Raw genomic sequence first — 17,028 nt, forward strand, 5'->3', positions numbered from 1 at the left:
CACGGCCAGTGAGAAAAGAACTATTGAATTTAAAACCTTTGATCTGATATCGAAGCCATGAAGATGTGAAATAAGCAGAGCATTAGACCAAGTATCATAGGATTCTAAGAGTTCTAGTGGGATCAGGGTAGCTGTTCTCCCTTATCCATTATCATCCTTAGTTATTCCAGGATACTAGGTTGATCTTAGTACATACATAGATTGGAGCCCTGTCTGAGAGGGATCAGCAGTGGGCTTCTTTAAAAGGAGTAGCACTAAGGACCTCTTGAAAGAAGCATGACTGGAAGATTGACTGCACTTGTCTCTGATGATGGGTGCAGTAATGCAAGCAGGTAGATGTGTAATATGAGCTGGGCAAGGATCAAAGAGAGACCTTGATGTTGTAGATAAGGTAGGTGACCTTGGGAATTCAATATATCAAAGGATGAATCATTAACAAAATAATGACTTTAGCAGGTAACTCTTCCTGTGTGGTTGAATAAATAACCTCAGTCCTCTCTGAAGAGAACAAGTCTTAAATACGTATAATTTTGTCCAATTAAAATTGTAAGAGCATAATCGTAGAATATTTAACATCCTGAAAAGTAGTTGGAGCTAACAAAGTGACTTTCCACAATTGATTTATAATGGCTATTGGATGATCACCATATTCTTTTGTGTGACCATAAAGGGACTTTAATACTCAGTTTTTGCAACATCTTGCATCTTTGAATGCAGAAGATTTGTTTGTATATTTATGTTGGATACGGTCAAGAGGTTTGCATACATTCTCATATTTATTTTCCATTTATTGCTCTAGAAGTTTGACGCTGAGTTGTACAAGATTGCAATGCCCTGCCTTTGCGCCATCGCTGGAGCCATCCCTCCTGATTATGTTGATGCCAGCTACTCCTCCAAGACAGAGAAAAAGGCTTCAGTAGATGCAGAGGGCAACTTTGATCCCAAACCGGTGGAAACTTTAAAGTGAGCATGGAGCTTTTCTAGACAACTTGTCATTATGCTATTAATGAGGTGAAATAGTACTTTACTGCATCTGATGATGAAATATTTTCAGAGCTTATCGCTGTCTGTAACGATTCACAACTCCACAAACTTCTTTGCTTTGAGGTCGACTTTAGAATGGCCAGGGAATGCAGAAGACATCCCTAATGTGCTTGGATGTTTCTGTTGTAAAGTGTCTTAGGCTCAATTATGTATTTTCTTCCTACAGTGTCATCATTCCAGAGAAGCTGGATGCTTTCATTAATAGATATGCAGAATACACACATGACAAGTGGGCGTTTGATAAGGTATGTTAGTAAAACTTATCATAAAAAGAACTCTACATACTTGCTGAATGTAGTGATAACTCTTAAGGCTAACTGAAGAATCGTACAAGGACCTATTGAAAATGAGTGTACTTTTGGGTCAATGCCACACAGTAGACCAGGGAATCCATTTTGGTTGTCGTTTAGCACAGTTTGTCGTCTTGGTATGCAGGCAGCTGCTTGCTGATCATGGGTTATTCGAAAAGCAGTAGTAGCTTCATAGTGGTGTCAAGTCTTGTGACTTTTACCAAACCCATGTGGGTGTGATCTGCCGGTCTTTTCTTTATTGTTGCTGACTGAGGGCCTCATTCTGAGGCCGGCGGGCGGCGGTCGCCGCCTGCCTGGCGGGAACCGCCATATGGCCGCTCCGCGGTCGAGAGACCGCGGAGGCCATTCTGGCTTTCCCGCTGGGCTGGCGGGCGACTGCCAGAAGGCCGCCCGCCAGCCCAGCGGGAAACCCCTTCCCACGAGGAAGCCGGCTCCGAATGGAGCCGGCGGAGTGGGAAGGGTGCGACGGGTGCAGTAGCACCCGTCGCGAATTTCAGTGTCTGCTAAGCAGACACTGAAATTCAAAGTGGGGCCCTCTTACGGGGGCCCCTGCAGTGCCCATGCCATTGGCATGGGCACTGCAGGGGCCCCCAGGGGCCCCACGACACCCCTCACCGCCATCCTGTTCCTGGCCGTCGGAACCGCCAGGAACAGGATGGCGGTGAGGGGGTCGGAATCCCCCATGGCGGCGCAGCAAGCTGCGCCGCCATGGGGGATTCCTCAGGGCAGCGGAAAACCGGCGGGACACCGCCGGTTTTCCTGTTCTGACACGGCCATACCGCAGCGGTCAGAATGCCCTGCGGAGCACCGCCAGCCTGTTGGCGGTGCTCCCGCCGACCCCAGCCCCGGCGGTCCTTGACCGCCGGGGTCGGAATGACCCCCTGAGTGTCAGTGTTTCCCTTCTCTATTGCGAGATGTGTTTCTACTTTTTAAATGCCAATGTATTCCCTGTTCAAGTTTTGTCTCTTCCTCATTCCAGTGTCCCCACATTTCAGTGCACATTTCCTACCTGTTCCAGTGTTAGTGTATTTTCTGATCCGCTGACAGTCAGTTAGCTGTCCTGAGAGTCAGTATATACTGTGTTGCAGTGAACGCATATTGGATGTTCCATAGCTGTATCCTCCAAGGAATATCTGCAACTCAGCCCTATGCTCTTCTTTTTCCTTCCACCAGCTCCTTACGTCATGTCTCAGTCTAGTTTATTAAAACACTTAACATTCCCTGTTCCATGACCTAGTTGACTGTGGCAGCATTACAGATTCATTTTGCTCTGATATCCCTTGAATTTAGTGCCTCAGTGTGGTTGCACTATGGCTGGAAATGAGCATTTTGACTCTTGTTACTTTGTTCTTGAACAGATACAGAATAACTGGACCTATGGTGAAACCGTTGATGAGGAGGCCAAGACGCACCCAATGCTGCGACCTTACAAAACCTTCTCAGAAAAGGTAACTCTAACATTCCTCTGCTTGTTGCACTGTTGGAATGGGCGATTCTATCATTCAAAGATGCCTCATTTATGTTTATTCTTCAATTAACGGGTGCATAGGTTTTCAATTCTATGTTTATCTTTCAGTTTAAGTACTTACAGTCATGTGTTTCATGGCAAAACCAGGGGTGTAACTACAGGGGAGTTGTTTGGGGTGTTACACCCCTCTAACAAATGTACTTTCTGGTAAGTTGTTGGGTACATGTGCTTTCAGTCAGGTATGGTCAAGTGTCTGTTGGATTTCACCAGATATATTAACAGAAACATAGACAAAAATGGACATACACTCCCCCTTTCTCTGTTTTGAAAGTCTTCAGAAATGTTGGTTATTTTACAAAATATTGTGTTTTCTCCTGCTTAGTACCCCTACCAATCCACATTCCTCCCTCTCTCTCTCCACTGTCCCTTAAACCCCTATCATACACCTTCCTTATTGTATAATGTATTTAACATTATATGCCCGCATGATTGTTGTTGGAAAATCTGTAGCTCACCCCCCACAATCTTACTGACCAACTAACGCCCCTGGGCAAAACATTTTGTTGACACCCTCTGTACTGAAACACTTCCCCCACCTTATATTTTGTGTGTGCTCTATCTGATATTTTAGTGTCCAATATTTATAATCCCATCTTACAGACTTATAGGCCGTTTTAGAGCACACAACAATTTTAGCAGATTTTTTCCAAAAGTCTTGCAATTTGATCTCATGGGGAAGTGAGAATTAGAGTGTTTTCGAATTTATAACCAACATTTAAGCCACTGCAATACATATTTAAAGTGCCCTTATAAAGCATTTATCACCTGCTGAGGTTGTGGTGGGTGAGGGGGTTTATGGGGGGGAACAGGTGGGGCCGGTTAACAAAGTAATCTCTCTTCACATCGGGCGGATGGGAAAATGGAACAAGTATTGATTGGCAAAGTCAATAGGTCTTCACTTTAACTTGCGTGTGCTGAGTTAATCACTTTGCCAATCCTTGTTGCTTTGTTCGGTTTAACGCTTCAACATGGTTGATGACTGTTCGCAAATGATATCTAAAAAAATTAGTAGGTGCACAAAAAAAGGACCTGATCAGCTTGGTGGCGTTGTAGAGGTACCAGGCACTCACAAAAAAACTTACTTTTACAAAAATAAACAAAGAGGAGGGGTTGGGTAGCCATCCGTACAGAAGGAGAGTGAAAAGCCACAACAGGGAGCGTAGGCAAGCATATGAAGATTGGATGGTGGGAAGGACGAGACCAATGAAAGGTATGTGCTCCTATGGAATGCTAAAAAATAAAACAAAAATTATTTCCCTCAGTTGTGGAAGGACATGTCATCCATTCAGAAACATGATAATGGAGCTATTCTCCAGGGGCTGAACAAACACAAGAATAGGAACAAAAGTCATGAAGTAAGGAAAAGGGTACTGAGAAAGACAAGAAAGCTATCCAATCATGAACTATGGCTGGCCCAAAGGCCACACTAAGCAACAGGTGTTTGACAACAGATAGAAAAAGATATATGTAGACGAGGCCTAAAAATAAGGAAGAAGATAGTGCAGTTGAATGGAAAATGTTTGATGAAATGACAATACAGAAGACAGAAAAATTACAATTAACTAACCGCCATTTATTTACAGGAATTGGAACCTTTATAGTGAGATGATCCTACAAAGGAAAGCGATCATGAGGCATAAGTTTGTCTTAAAATTCTTTTAAATGTCCCCATGCCTCGGCAAAGAAGAGCAACCAGTTTACATCCGCTACTCTAGTGGTTGAGAAAAAAAGCCCACAATTAAGCTTTTTATTTAAAGTAGCCTCACTGATAGCCAGATACATGCTACATAATTTGGCTACAGCGTGCCACATCCTTCTTTTACCCCTAACTTTAATTGCCATAGAGTGCAGCAAAGATACCAGTGACCTGGTGCATACTCTTAGTGACAGCTCACTGTTGAGGCATCCATAACCGTGCTCATTCTGGTAGAATACTATCTTCATAGCATTTTGTTAAAAAGAATGGTCTGTCTAGCCTAAGCCTGTCATGACTGTGGCTACACTTTATAGACCAGATGGTCAGATACCTGTTCTCAGTGCTCCTTACCTGTAGCCAACATCCTGCCTGGACTTGCTAAACAACAAGGCTTTATGGGCCCGGAAGAGTCTTGCTGGTGCAAATCTGTTCTTACCATCTCTGCCTGAGGCCCAACTCATTTACAGATAACATTGATACAAACACGTTCAAAGAGGCAAAAGGACCACATATTTCCCTGTTAACAAGATTTGTACTAAGGCCCCAGGAAAGTAAATGAGACAAAAATGTTTATGCCCCACAAACAAAATAAGCACAAATATTCCAGAACTAAACTAAATAAGACAACAAGATGTTTATGCCCCAAAACCAATGAAATACAAATATGGCAACTAAACTGAAATCCCAGAGAAATGTTGCACATCATGACAAAAAAGTAAATTCATATGAATGAGAAGGAGAAGGGAAACTGCGTCCAGCTACAATGTGCAGTAATTGGGCAGAATCAACCTGACAAATAGTGTCTTCAAAATCCTCTGAGAGGCTAGTAGTTCTTAGAAAGAGTCAGTCTCGCCTGAGTAAGCAAGACATACCTGAGTTCAACAGTGTGCAATCTGACACAATTCTGGGAAGTTGAGGGAGTCCGAAGTGTGAAACCTTGCTCTTTGAGAATGCCTTAACTTCTAATTAACATCTCCTGTACCTTGAGAACACTAACATTAACGTTGGGTGGTGTCCAGGTGGCAAATTGGGGCTGCATGAAACACTTCTAGTAATAAAACGTAAAGTTGGTTCAGTGATCTGAGAAGATAACAGAAACGCTGTCTGCTTTTTCATAGTCTCACTTTTTTAGCTCAATTTATGTTTATGGTTTCTTAAAATGCACTGAAGCGGCCATTTGCAGCATGATGGCAACATATTAGAACCAGCCAGTGACTAGACCATGCACATTGGGTTCCAGGGCCAACAGATTCTGCTCCAGACCTTACATACAGTTCAGCAGACAAGAAAGTTGGTTCAAAGTGGCAACAGCTAGTGAAATCATGTGCACTGCTACAGGCCTCTCAGTCTTTGTGCTCCATGACTGATCCAAATTTTGATTTGAAAACTAGAAGTTTTTAGCAAACTTGAAGACAATTAAGCTTAGTTTTCAATGATGCCCCAGCTATATTTTTAAATTTGGTAACTCGGGGTGGCTAGGCATCTGTAAACGCACGTGTGAACCCAAGCTGTTTCAGAAAGAATACAGAAAGTTCAGGGCCTTTTTAAGGTGGCTAGTTTAAAGGCAATACCAGCCAACCCAGCATTTGCTACAGCACCAGACCCAGCTATTTTGGGGCTGAGGACATGGCTGCAATTGAGACTGTTCTCTCCAAAAGGGGCAACAATTCCCCAACTCCTTCTCCACCGCTACAGTGGCTTCCAAGCCACTGTGGTCCACCCTCACAGGTACATGCCAAGCCAGTAAGAGGTAGCATATGGCATTTCCGCCCCGGGTGGAGGTCCACCTCACCAGACAGATGGATTTTGCAAATCATTTATATGGGGTTGGGTCCTACCTTTGTTTCCTTCCAGCTTAATCTTCCCTCCACCCCTGAGTGACTTTCAGAGGATCACTTGTCGATTTGATGCAAGAAATCAACCTCCTCCTGACCAAGATGCCATTGGACAGGTGCCAGTCTCAGACAAGGGGCTGCTACTTGAGCTACTTCCTCGTAATAAAAAAGAACAGAGGCATCAGGCCTATTGTGGACGTCTGGCCAGTCAATCTCTTTATGAGGAAAGAGAAATTTAAAATACTAACTCTGCCCAAGAGCGATGGCAGTGGTCACTGCCCTTCTGCAGGTACCTGGAGTACATATGTTCCCGTACCTCGAAGCCTTGTTGCTTAAAGGAAGGTGGGTTGCAGTCAGTCATAAATAACCAACAGATGATGGACAAACTACTGAAATCTGTAGGCATCTAGTGGGGTTCCTGAATGCCATAGCATATAAACAAACACTTTCTGGTGGACCATACATGTCATCTCCATCCCAAGGTGGAGCTGAACATCTTTGGCCAATGGAGTACGCCCTTGCTAGATCTATTTGTCGTTGTCTAGAATGTAACATGTCAAACCTTATGCATGCTGGAGTTTCCTACAGGGTGACATGCATTCTGTCTGAGTTGGGGCATATGACTCTTGTATGAGCCTCCACTGCTACCTCTCCTGTCTTGAGTTCCGAGGAAAATCAGGAAGTACTGGGCCCAAGTAATCTTAATGACCTAGTCCAGGAGAATATGGTGCACAGTGCTTTTGAGCCTAAGCATTTGCCAGCTGATCCGGAAGCCACTTCGGAAGTTTCTCCTGCCTCAGCAATATGACAGGATCTTACACCAAGCCTTATGACCTACACCTACATGGGTGGAGATTAAGCGGTGGCAGTTGAATGCATTTGAATTGCTGACTAAGGTAATTGATGCCATCCTTGTGGCCAGACACCCATCCTTGAAGTCTTTCCACGCTGTGTGAAATTTATTTGCTCCTCATTCCTTTCTCCTCAATGTGCTGTGTGAGTGAACTGCAAGCACTCTCAGTGCAACTATCCTATACTACCTTTTTCCACACAAGTTTGTGCTGATGACCCTTTTTTACCAAAGCTTGTTGCTTCTTTTCAGGTTGGCCATTCCATTACTCTGTTAATGTGTTTCACTCCACCTCTCACCTCACAAAAAGCTCCATCGGCTTGATCCTAAAAGGGTTCTGTGCTTTTATAATGACCAGTGTGATCTGGAGTGAAGAAAGGAAAGGCATTGTATAAGAAGACCCAGTCAATGTGGATAGTCCTTTGCATCAAAATCTGCTGTACACTGGCCAAGGAGAAACCCCCAGAATGTACCTGAGCTTATTCCACTAGAGCCAAGGCAGCTTCTACAGCATTGGTGCTTCTCTAAGAGCTGAAGTACTTAGACACAGAGATTATGATGACTTGTCGTCCACCAGCAGGAGCAGTATGCATAGATGAGCAAAAGAAATCCCCAAAAAATACATAGAAGGAGACAAGGGGGCAGAAACACACCAGTTGATTAACTGAGCAGCCCAGAAGACTGCAGAACAGTTTTGGCTCTTGCCAGATGGAGGGTTTATCCTGCTGTCCCAGGCAACAGCTAGAGGAAACTTCGGCACAGACAGAAGATGCAGGTGATTGTGCTAACTGTTCGTATTTGTTTGAAAAATGTTTTCACAATTCAGTAACACAAACGCACGGTGAAAAAACATAACAGGGAAAGTTTAAAAGATGAAAATGGAACCACCTTTGTGAGGAAACGTACATAAAAAACAAGTTATTCCATTAGAAGGAGTAAATAGCTCCATCGCCTAACAATTTCATGTAAAGTTTTAAATGCCAAGCGTTTTATTAGAAAAATAAAACTGCCATTATCTCCCTGTCCACCTTCCTTGCCACGCTCATTATGACATGAGCAAAAGCACCTGAGGATACAAAAAATCACCAAGCAAAATAAATACTTGTTTCCCATCTCTACATCATGGCCTACTTCCTTATCTGTCATATGATTCACATAAAAGGGTGTCAACCCACCTCACTTCCTGTTTTTTGTTTCTATGTAGGAGGTCTCCAGGCATTGGTAAGTTTAATGTTTATCTAGTTTGTTCTTAATGTGTGAAGTTTGGCAAGAGGATCTGCTTTAGCAACTCCATATTTGGGGTTTAATGCAGTAAGATGTTCTGGTCTAGTGGACCCACATGCAACATTTCCATGAAGCACGGACACTGCTGAAATTAAAGGTACTTTTTTTAGTTAACCAATTTTATTAAAAGTGACATGATAAAGCCATGTCACTGGGTTTTGGAATAAAGCCTCTGCTATAGTCAGCCAATGAGATATGTATTTTTGTGTTGCAAGGCCCGCTGCCTGGATTTGGCATTGTCTTGTGAGATGTTTGGTTGCTTGGCAACATGAGTAGAAGGAAGTAGCCCACAATTAAACTGAGCAAAGTCTGTGACTTTGGCTTTTAATAAGGTATAAAGGCTGATGGTGCACCTTAAAGTAATAAAGGAGCACAAGAAGTGTGGAGAGGGCAGTCCTGGCCCTGAAAGAGAGAAGTCCCATGAAGTGGTCCCATCCAGGGGAGACATAGAGCATATCATTGAATGGCTGTAGCTGCTCCCTTTAAAGCAAGGGTCAGTTGTTCTTCTCCTAGAAGAATATGCCCAGATCTTCCTCACGGGATGGACAGAAGAATGAGAAGTTAGATATCATAGGAAGATTCATTCAGGGTGTGACTGGAAAGAAGTGCTGCAACATACAAGAGAAAATATGGCATTCCTGATATACTTTTGGTGGAACAAAGCAAATAATTTTTCTGTAAATACCAGAAAAAAGGAACCAGAAACACTTCCTCTAAAGAGTGCTATCAAGAAAGTCATGAGTTCTCAGTAGAAAGAGACTGACAGGCATTCTTTCTCTCACCTACGGTCTAAAGGACAGCGTATTTAATTTTCTTCAGATGAGTTCTTAGAGGTGGTAAAAGTGGATTCTCTTAGGTCAGGATTAGCAGCTCAGGGCACTAAAATTCATAGAAAGTCACTCTAGCTGACCCAGTCGATAAATAGGTAGCTCTGGCAGTCAAACACGCCTGTGCTGCTTCTGAGTTGTCTATTAGAGCAGCAGCATACTCTAGTTTTAATATTCATTCCCTTATTAAGGATTTTCATAGATTAGTGGAGCTCCCTATAGAAAGAGCAGATTTATCACCTACACTTGATATAATGGAGCAACAGATATTATTGCGTTCAATATTTCCTTCATTGCCTTAGCACTTCAGCAGCAGTGGCAGGATGAAACATTTGGCTCAGATCATGGGAAGCTCATGCAGCCCAGAAGAATCTCCTGATGAAAATTCCTTTTTCCAAGGCTAAATTGTTTGGAAGCAAGCTGGATATAATATAAAAGTTGGCTGAAGACAGAAAGCTTATAGTGTCAACAAGGGTACGTTTTATTTGGAAATTAAAGAGCTTCTGGGCCTGCTTTTCAAACGAAAACCTGTAATCAACCCTTTCTCGACAGGGTACGTGGCTGGGGGTCCCTCCTTCAGATAACAACATTCAATTGGAGGCTAGCTTAGGTTCTTTTTAAAATAACTGAAACATTTAATCTGAGATGAATGGATGATGCAGATTATTTGAGAAGGATATTAGACCTGTGTGGAACTCATGGAGTTTCATTCCGTGGAATTTTGTGGAGTTACATAAAAACTCTGTGAGATTCTGCAGAGTTACGCGAGCGGAATTTGTTGTATGTCGAGCTGCTCGTGCTGATTTTTGGCACCGGGAGCTTGTTCCCCAGTGTAAAATCAGCACAAACTGCACCCTGTGACACCCCAGGGGGCGCTGTTTCTCTCTACCGCTCAAGTACATTTTCTACTTGAGTGACAACTTTTTCAAAGCAAATGGTTGAGCCTTGCCGCGACCGTCCGCATAGAGAAATCCAGCCGAGCCTTGCGCCCAAAATTCACGCTAGGGGATGAAAATCCTCATTTGTGCTTGCCAACTTAACATTGGTGAGCCACGTGTGAGAAAAACTCAGCAAACTCTGCAGGCAGAGTAGAATTTTTCACCCACCCCTAAAGGATATATGAAACTATTGTAGAATGTTCCACCACATTTTGCTTTGCAGTACTCCTCTCATAGCCATCCTCTAAAAATGAAAGGCACTATAAGACAGGATCCAGAAGTTGTTGTGAAGAAACAATAGTACCAGTTCCATTTCATCAGCGGTGAAAGGGAGTATATTCAATACTATTTCTGGAACAGAAATCATTAGGTTAGTATAAGCCTGTACTAGATTTAAAGACAGTGAACTCATACATTCCTTATGTGAAGTTCAAAGTTCTGATGCTTCAAGCAATTCTACCATTTGTAAGAAAGAGAACTTTCTTAGCACCTTTGGATCTGTGCAATGCATATTTTCACATGCCACTTCATCCAGCGCCCCAACAATGTCTACACTTGTGTCTAGGGAGAACATTTCGAATTTCAGATACTTCCATTTCTCCTACCACCTTCTCCTCTGGAATTCAAAAAAGTTATGGCTTCTTTAGAAGCAGCTGTAATACATGCTAAGGAACTTCTGTTGTTTTGTTACTTAGATGAATGGCGTATTTGGTGTTTTACTCTTTCTAAGCACAACAGCATGTGGAGGAAGGTGGTCCAACTACTCACGTTTGTATTAAATCACAAAATGTTCAGTAGCTCTATCTCAAGATCTTCCATTTATTGGACCTCATTTCAGGACAGACATTGGACAGGTGTTTTTTCCCTCTGGAGAAGAGGCAGAAATTAAGCAAGGAATCATCATTTCATATGGCCTGCAAAGCATCGTATGTAAGAGATTGGTTAAGGATACATAGGGGGTCATTCCTACCCTGGCGGTCTATGACCCCCAGGGTAGGTGACGGAGGAAGCACCGCCAACAGGCTGGCGGTGCTTCCGGGGGCATTCTGACCGCGGCGGTAAAGCCGCGGTCAGAAAAGGGAAGCCGGTTCCCGCTGCCCCAGGGAATCCTCCACGGCGGCGCTGCAAGCAGCGCCGCCATGGGGATTCCGACCCCCTTCCCGCCAGCCTGGTTCTGGCGGTTTTCACCGCCAGAACCTGGCTGGCGGGAACAGGTGTCGTGGGGCCCCTGGGGGCCCCACATAGATTTTCAGTGTCTGCGTGGCAGACACTGAAAATCGCGACGGGTGCAACTGCGCCCATCGCACCCCTTCGACTCCGCCGGCTCCATTCGGAGCCGGCATCCTCGTGGCAGGGGGTTTCCCGCTGGGCGGGCGGGCGGCCTTCTGGCGGTCGCCCGCCAGCCCAGCGGGAAACTCAGAATGACCGCCGCGGTCTTTTGACCGCGGTACGGTCTTCTGGCGGTTCCCGCTTGCACGCCAATCTAGGAATGACCCCCATAGACTAATTGCATATCCACTCTGATCACCCTGTCCTGGCCTCAACTGCACATGTGTGCTCCAGTTAATCACTTTTTAGGTGATTTGGATCCGAGCTCGCAACTGTTCGAGCAGGAGGTCCCGATGGACACACAAATCCAGAAGGCATTGTAGTGTGATTGAAAGAAGAAAAGCTCTTAAGAACCTGTTGAAGGGATCTCTTTCACAAGCAACCCCAACTACAATAGTGACAATGGATGCCAGCCGGTAGACGTGGGGTGCCACTCTGGAGGAGACTGCATTTCAGGGAAAGAGCCTGATGCAACAGGCAGACTTGTCACCCAGTTGGAGGGAGTTTAAAGTTGTTTATCTAACTCACTTGAGAGTTACTCCTCAACTAATAGATCAGAATAGACAACAATGTAATGATGAGTTACATGAATCATTGGGAGGTTGTTGAGTTCAGGACCTACATGTTCTGGCACAGAAGTCAGTGTGCTCTCACTGAAGGTAGAATATGTGCTGGATAATGAAAATAGGGCAATACATCATGTGAGCAGAGTATTTCCTTGGATGAGCTAATTGTCATTGGCATTGAGTATATTCCAGCAGTTAATAGGAGGTTTAGTGTACCTAAAATAGAGCTCTTTGAACCAATGGAGAATGCTCTCCTCCCTTGCTTTTGCAAAATTATGCCCACTCTAGAAAATAGAGGGTGGATGCTATGTCTTTCAAGTCGCCCAGGTCCTTATTTATGCTTTTCCATGGATTCCCATGATTCAGAGAGTTCGGGCAAGACATGGCTTCTGTTCTGCTGATAATTCCAGGCTGGAAATAATGTCTTTGATTTCCCATGCCATTACAGTTCTCAAGCTAATGGTCAAGCTAATCACGTTGTGAAATCCTGTTAGAGCTTACCCCTGAAGAGATCCCCTCCCATAGCCATTGTTATCTCAACTACAACTGGGGGCATGGCTGTTGATAAGTTGAATTTGGTAGCTAGAGGCTGTTTCACAAAAGGTGCAGATTTAATTCAGCATTCTAGACATCTGTCTACACTAAAATTCTGTTCACATCACTCCTTTGATAAGTGGTGTAGGAGTAGAGTTTGCTATTTTGACAATGAACCCGTTAAGGTTTCAAGATTGTTTTTTAAATATGGATTCTTGCTGGGATCAGCTATGTCTACTGTTTATGCCAAGTGGACAGTAAGGGCAATCAGAAATCCTCAGTTAAAGAGATTTAGAACCTTTAGTGCAAAGATTGTTTAAGAGTTTTTTCCTAAAGGGACCAATGTATCATTGCCCTTTTCGATCCTGGAATTTGCATTTAGTGCTATATACTTTATAGTATTCCATATATGATCCACTACATAAGGTAGAATTGTTTTTCATACAAACAAACACAAACACACACACACTCCCCCCCCCCCACACATATATGTTGTTAGTAGCCATCTCTTCAGCTAGAAGGATTTGGGAATTGGGGGTGCTGTTAAGTATGGAGATTTTGTTGTCGGTATTTGAAGGCAAGGTTGTACTGACAGAGACTTTCTAACCACAGATTCCTCACATTTTGAATATTCTTCTAGCATCAGACTGGATCCAGAGGTTTTTCAGCAGTACCTCTGTGCTGGAAGATGGCACCATGTGGTTCCACACTGATGCTGTTCTGCTCCGGAATTGATGTGCGGAGCCTTTATAAGGGCCACTTCCACGAGCTGACATCAGTTCCTTATTTTTCACACCACCAGAAGTAGATCCGGAGGTACCGCTCATCTCTTTGAGACTCATTTTTTCCTAAAAAATTTACCTGTGTGCAATTAAAATGTCACCTCCCCAAACAAAAGGGTTTAAACCTTGTGAGGACTGTTGGAGCTAATGTCTGTAACCAATCCTCAACAGGTGTGCTCTCAGTGCCTGAGGTTGAGCCAGGACTCCAAGACCTACATTGACTGCGAGTCGATGAACCCAAAGGCCATACAGGACCACAAGATGAAACTCTATGTTGCCAAGCAATGCAAGGCCCCATGTCCTGACCAGTCTAAGTCCAAGACTCAGCCTCAGTCCCATTCCAGGCCCAGAAGTCACAGGACTGGATCCCAGGGCTGATCATAGTTGCACGCCAAATCGATAAAAAATAAAATAAAACATGGACCCTTCCTGACACTTTTGTACTCCTGAGAAGGTGCAAGTCCATCACCAACAACACAATCTTTCTCCCGAAGTCCTTTGATGTTGGAGCCCATCCTGTAACTTGTCCGAGGACAACCTGAGTTTCCAGGGCTGACCATGACACCAAGGCAGATTGAAGAGTTCCTCAGGGCCATGCCCAGACTCTTCAGATCTCTTCTGACTCCCTCTGACTTTCGCCCTTGTTTGTAGTTGGATGCTCCAAACCTAATACTGTGCCTCTTCTGTCTCTGCTTCTGGCTCCACAATCCAGGCTGGTTCCTGGAATGTCAATTCTGGTGCTGACTTCATCACCACCAGAGGACGAAGTCCCCATTGTGCTTTCTGACTCAAAGTTGGTACCGCTCTGAATTTCCACCGAATTTCAGCATTTGTCTCACACTCCTCTCCTGAGAGTTTGGTGGTACAGGCTTCCACCAGTCGGAAAAGCTCAAATACCTTTCAGACTGCTCCCCCTGATAGGGAGTCCAAGAGAATGGAAACCTTTGGGAAGTTTATATTTTCTTCCACTAGTTTGGCCTTCATGTCAGTCAATGCCAGTTTGGCTTGGCTACTATTTCCACATTCTCTGGGGTTCAGTTGCTCAAGTCCTCCCAGGTGCCCCGAAAGACCTTTGCCTTATCCTAACCTAAGCCATACAGAACATCTGTGATGCTGCCAAATTCATGATTCGTTCTGTCCTGGATATCATGGATTCCATTGGGTGAACCATTGGAATTAATATTGCCATTTGTCATCACCCATTGCTGCGGTTGACAGTTTTTTCCAGGGATATCCTGTCAGCTCTTATGGACATGCCCTTTGACGAGACTCGCCATTTTGGGCACAAGGCAATTTCTGCTTTGGAGCACTTCAAAGAGTGCAGGGCCACAGCATGCTCCCTGGGCTTCCCTGCTCTGCCTCACCAGCCGCATCAACCTCATTGGTCCTTTCATGGTTGAGCAGAGGTACCCCATACCAACAGCTGTTTCAACCTCAGCAAGGTTCCCAATAGTTTTGTGGCCGAGACCGTGACAACCACTAACCCAGCAGTCAGGGATAGTCCAATGACCGCGCCATCCAAACCCCTTTTAGAAGTTCTCTTAGTGTAGCACAGCCAACCATTTGGATGCAGATTCCATTGATTATTACCAGGTTGGCAAGCCATAACATCAGGCATGTGGGTTGTGCAGGTTGTCTGTAAGCGATACACCTTACCATTCACAGCCAGTTTACAGCACCCTCCATTGCTCCCAGAATGACGGACAGAGGACTATCTGTCCATCTTATGACAGGAAGCGGAAGCCCTTTTGTCCAAAGAGACTATTGAGAGAATCCTGGCAACATAAGAGGGCTGTGGTTGTTATTCCTGCTACATTCTGGTCCAAAAGAAGGACGGAGATCTTCATCCTATTTTAGATCTATACCCTCTCAGCACCTTCCTCCCAAAGGGCAAATTTAAGATGGTCTCTTCAGCACAGGTCTTATTTGGGCTCGACCCTAGAGACTGGATGGTGACATTGGATTTGAAGGACGCCTGTTTCCATATACCTGTTATTCAGGCCCAATCTCACTACCTCCTGTTCTTGGTGGGGCAGGAGCATTTTCATTCACTGTGCTCCCCTTTGGTTTTACCAGTACCCCGCTGGTGATCACGAAAGTGATGGTGGTGGAAGTAGCACACCTTTGAAGGTCAGGGATCCCAGTCTTCCCTGCCTGAATGGCTGGCTGTTGAAAACAGTATCACCTCAGGCAGTTGTCAAGTATCCCCAGACTACAGCGAACCTCCTATCATATTTAGGGTTCACTATCAACTTGCCAAAGTCACACCTGAATCGTTCTTGAACGCTCCACTTCATCTGACCCATTCTGGACACAGTTTGGCTTTGCGCCTTTCATCCAGAAAGGAGAGTCCAGGACATTCAGGCTATGATCTCGATCGTTGAGGCACTGTCCTGGATTTCAGTGAGTTCAACTCTGAAGCAGCTGGGACTGATGGCCTCCTGCATCTAGCTGGTCAAACACACAAGATGACACGTGCTGGCTCTGCAGTGCAATCTGCAGTCTCAGTGGGCCCGAAATCAAAGGGACCTGTCAGACCAAGGCCAGATTTGACAGGAGACTGCAAAAGATCTACAGTGGTGGTTACTGGACTGCGACTGGATCAGCGACAAACCTCTCTCCCTACCTCACTTCGAGCTGACAGTAGTGACTGATGCATCACTTCTGGATTGGGGCGACCATCTGGGAACACTTCTGGTCTCCTGGCCCCGTATAAGCCTTCTGGAGCTGAGAGGCATCTGCTTGGCATGGAAAGCCTTCCTTTTCATCCATAAAACAGGGGCTGTTGCAAGTGCTAGTGGACAACGCCACTGCTATGTGGTGTTGCAAAACACAGGTCAAGGTGGTTCATGGACCCTGTGCCTCAGGAAATCACCGGACCATCAAGGAATTTCCCTGGTGGTGAACTACCTGACAGGATCTTTGATGTCAAAATGAAAGAACTCAGTCACTGACGCCTAGATCACAATATGAATTGCACCTGGAAGTGATGCACTGTCTCTTTTGCAAATGGGGAGAACCTATGCTCAATCTGTTTGCCACCACAAGAACATGCACTGTAAGCAATTCTGTATAAGATTCCAAGGTGTCTCTTACTATGAGACACATTCCACCCAGTGTGGGACTCAGGACTCTTGTATGCCTTTCCACTGATACTTCTTATGCACTGGGTTATGAAGAAGATCAGGACAGAGTGGTCCCAAGTCATCCTAGTGGCTCTGGAGTGGGCACAGATAGTGTGGAATTCAGAACTCCTTGGTATGAGCATCTGTCCTCCAATCAGGCTGCCCCTCTGAAAGGATCTGCTGTCATAGCAACGGGGTGGGATTCGGCACCCGGACCTTCACAATCTCCACCTTCATGCTTGGACATTGAGCGACAACAGCTGAACAGCTTCAACCTTCCTCTTTAGATGGTTGATGTCTTCTTAGCAGCCAGGCATCCTTTAACAAAGACAGCATACACTTCTTATTGGGACAAATTTGTGGTTTGGTGTGGCACCAG

The 17,028-nt window shown here is 44.8% G+C and overlaps 1 protein-coding gene across 8 annotated transcripts in view; it reads left to right on the plus strand.

Moving 5' to 3' along the window:
- The window catches only part of RYR1 (ryanodine receptor 1), a 1,068,376-nt gene that overhangs the window by 578,509 nt on the left and 472,839 nt on the right, over positions 1-17,028 (plus strand). For all 8 annotated transcript variants that reach the window (XM_069206982.1, XM_069206985.1, XM_069206986.1 and 5 more), the window contains exons 51-53: positions 800-963; positions 1,211-1,289; positions 2,714-2,803. In XM_069206982.1, coding sequence (XP_069063083.1) covers positions 800-963; positions 1,211-1,289; positions 2,714-2,803 — 333 coding nt within the window. The remainder of the gene's footprint in view (positions 1-799; positions 964-1,210; positions 1,290-2,713; positions 2,804-17,028) is intronic.

Source organism: Pleurodeles waltl, chromosome 9 (assembly GCF_031143425.1).
Source record: "Pleurodeles waltl isolate 20211129_DDA chromosome 9, aPleWal1.hap1.20221129, whole genome shotgun sequence".
In the NCBI taxonomy this organism is placed as follows: domain Eukaryota; kingdom Metazoa; phylum Chordata; class Amphibia; order Caudata; family Salamandridae; genus Pleurodeles; species Pleurodeles waltl.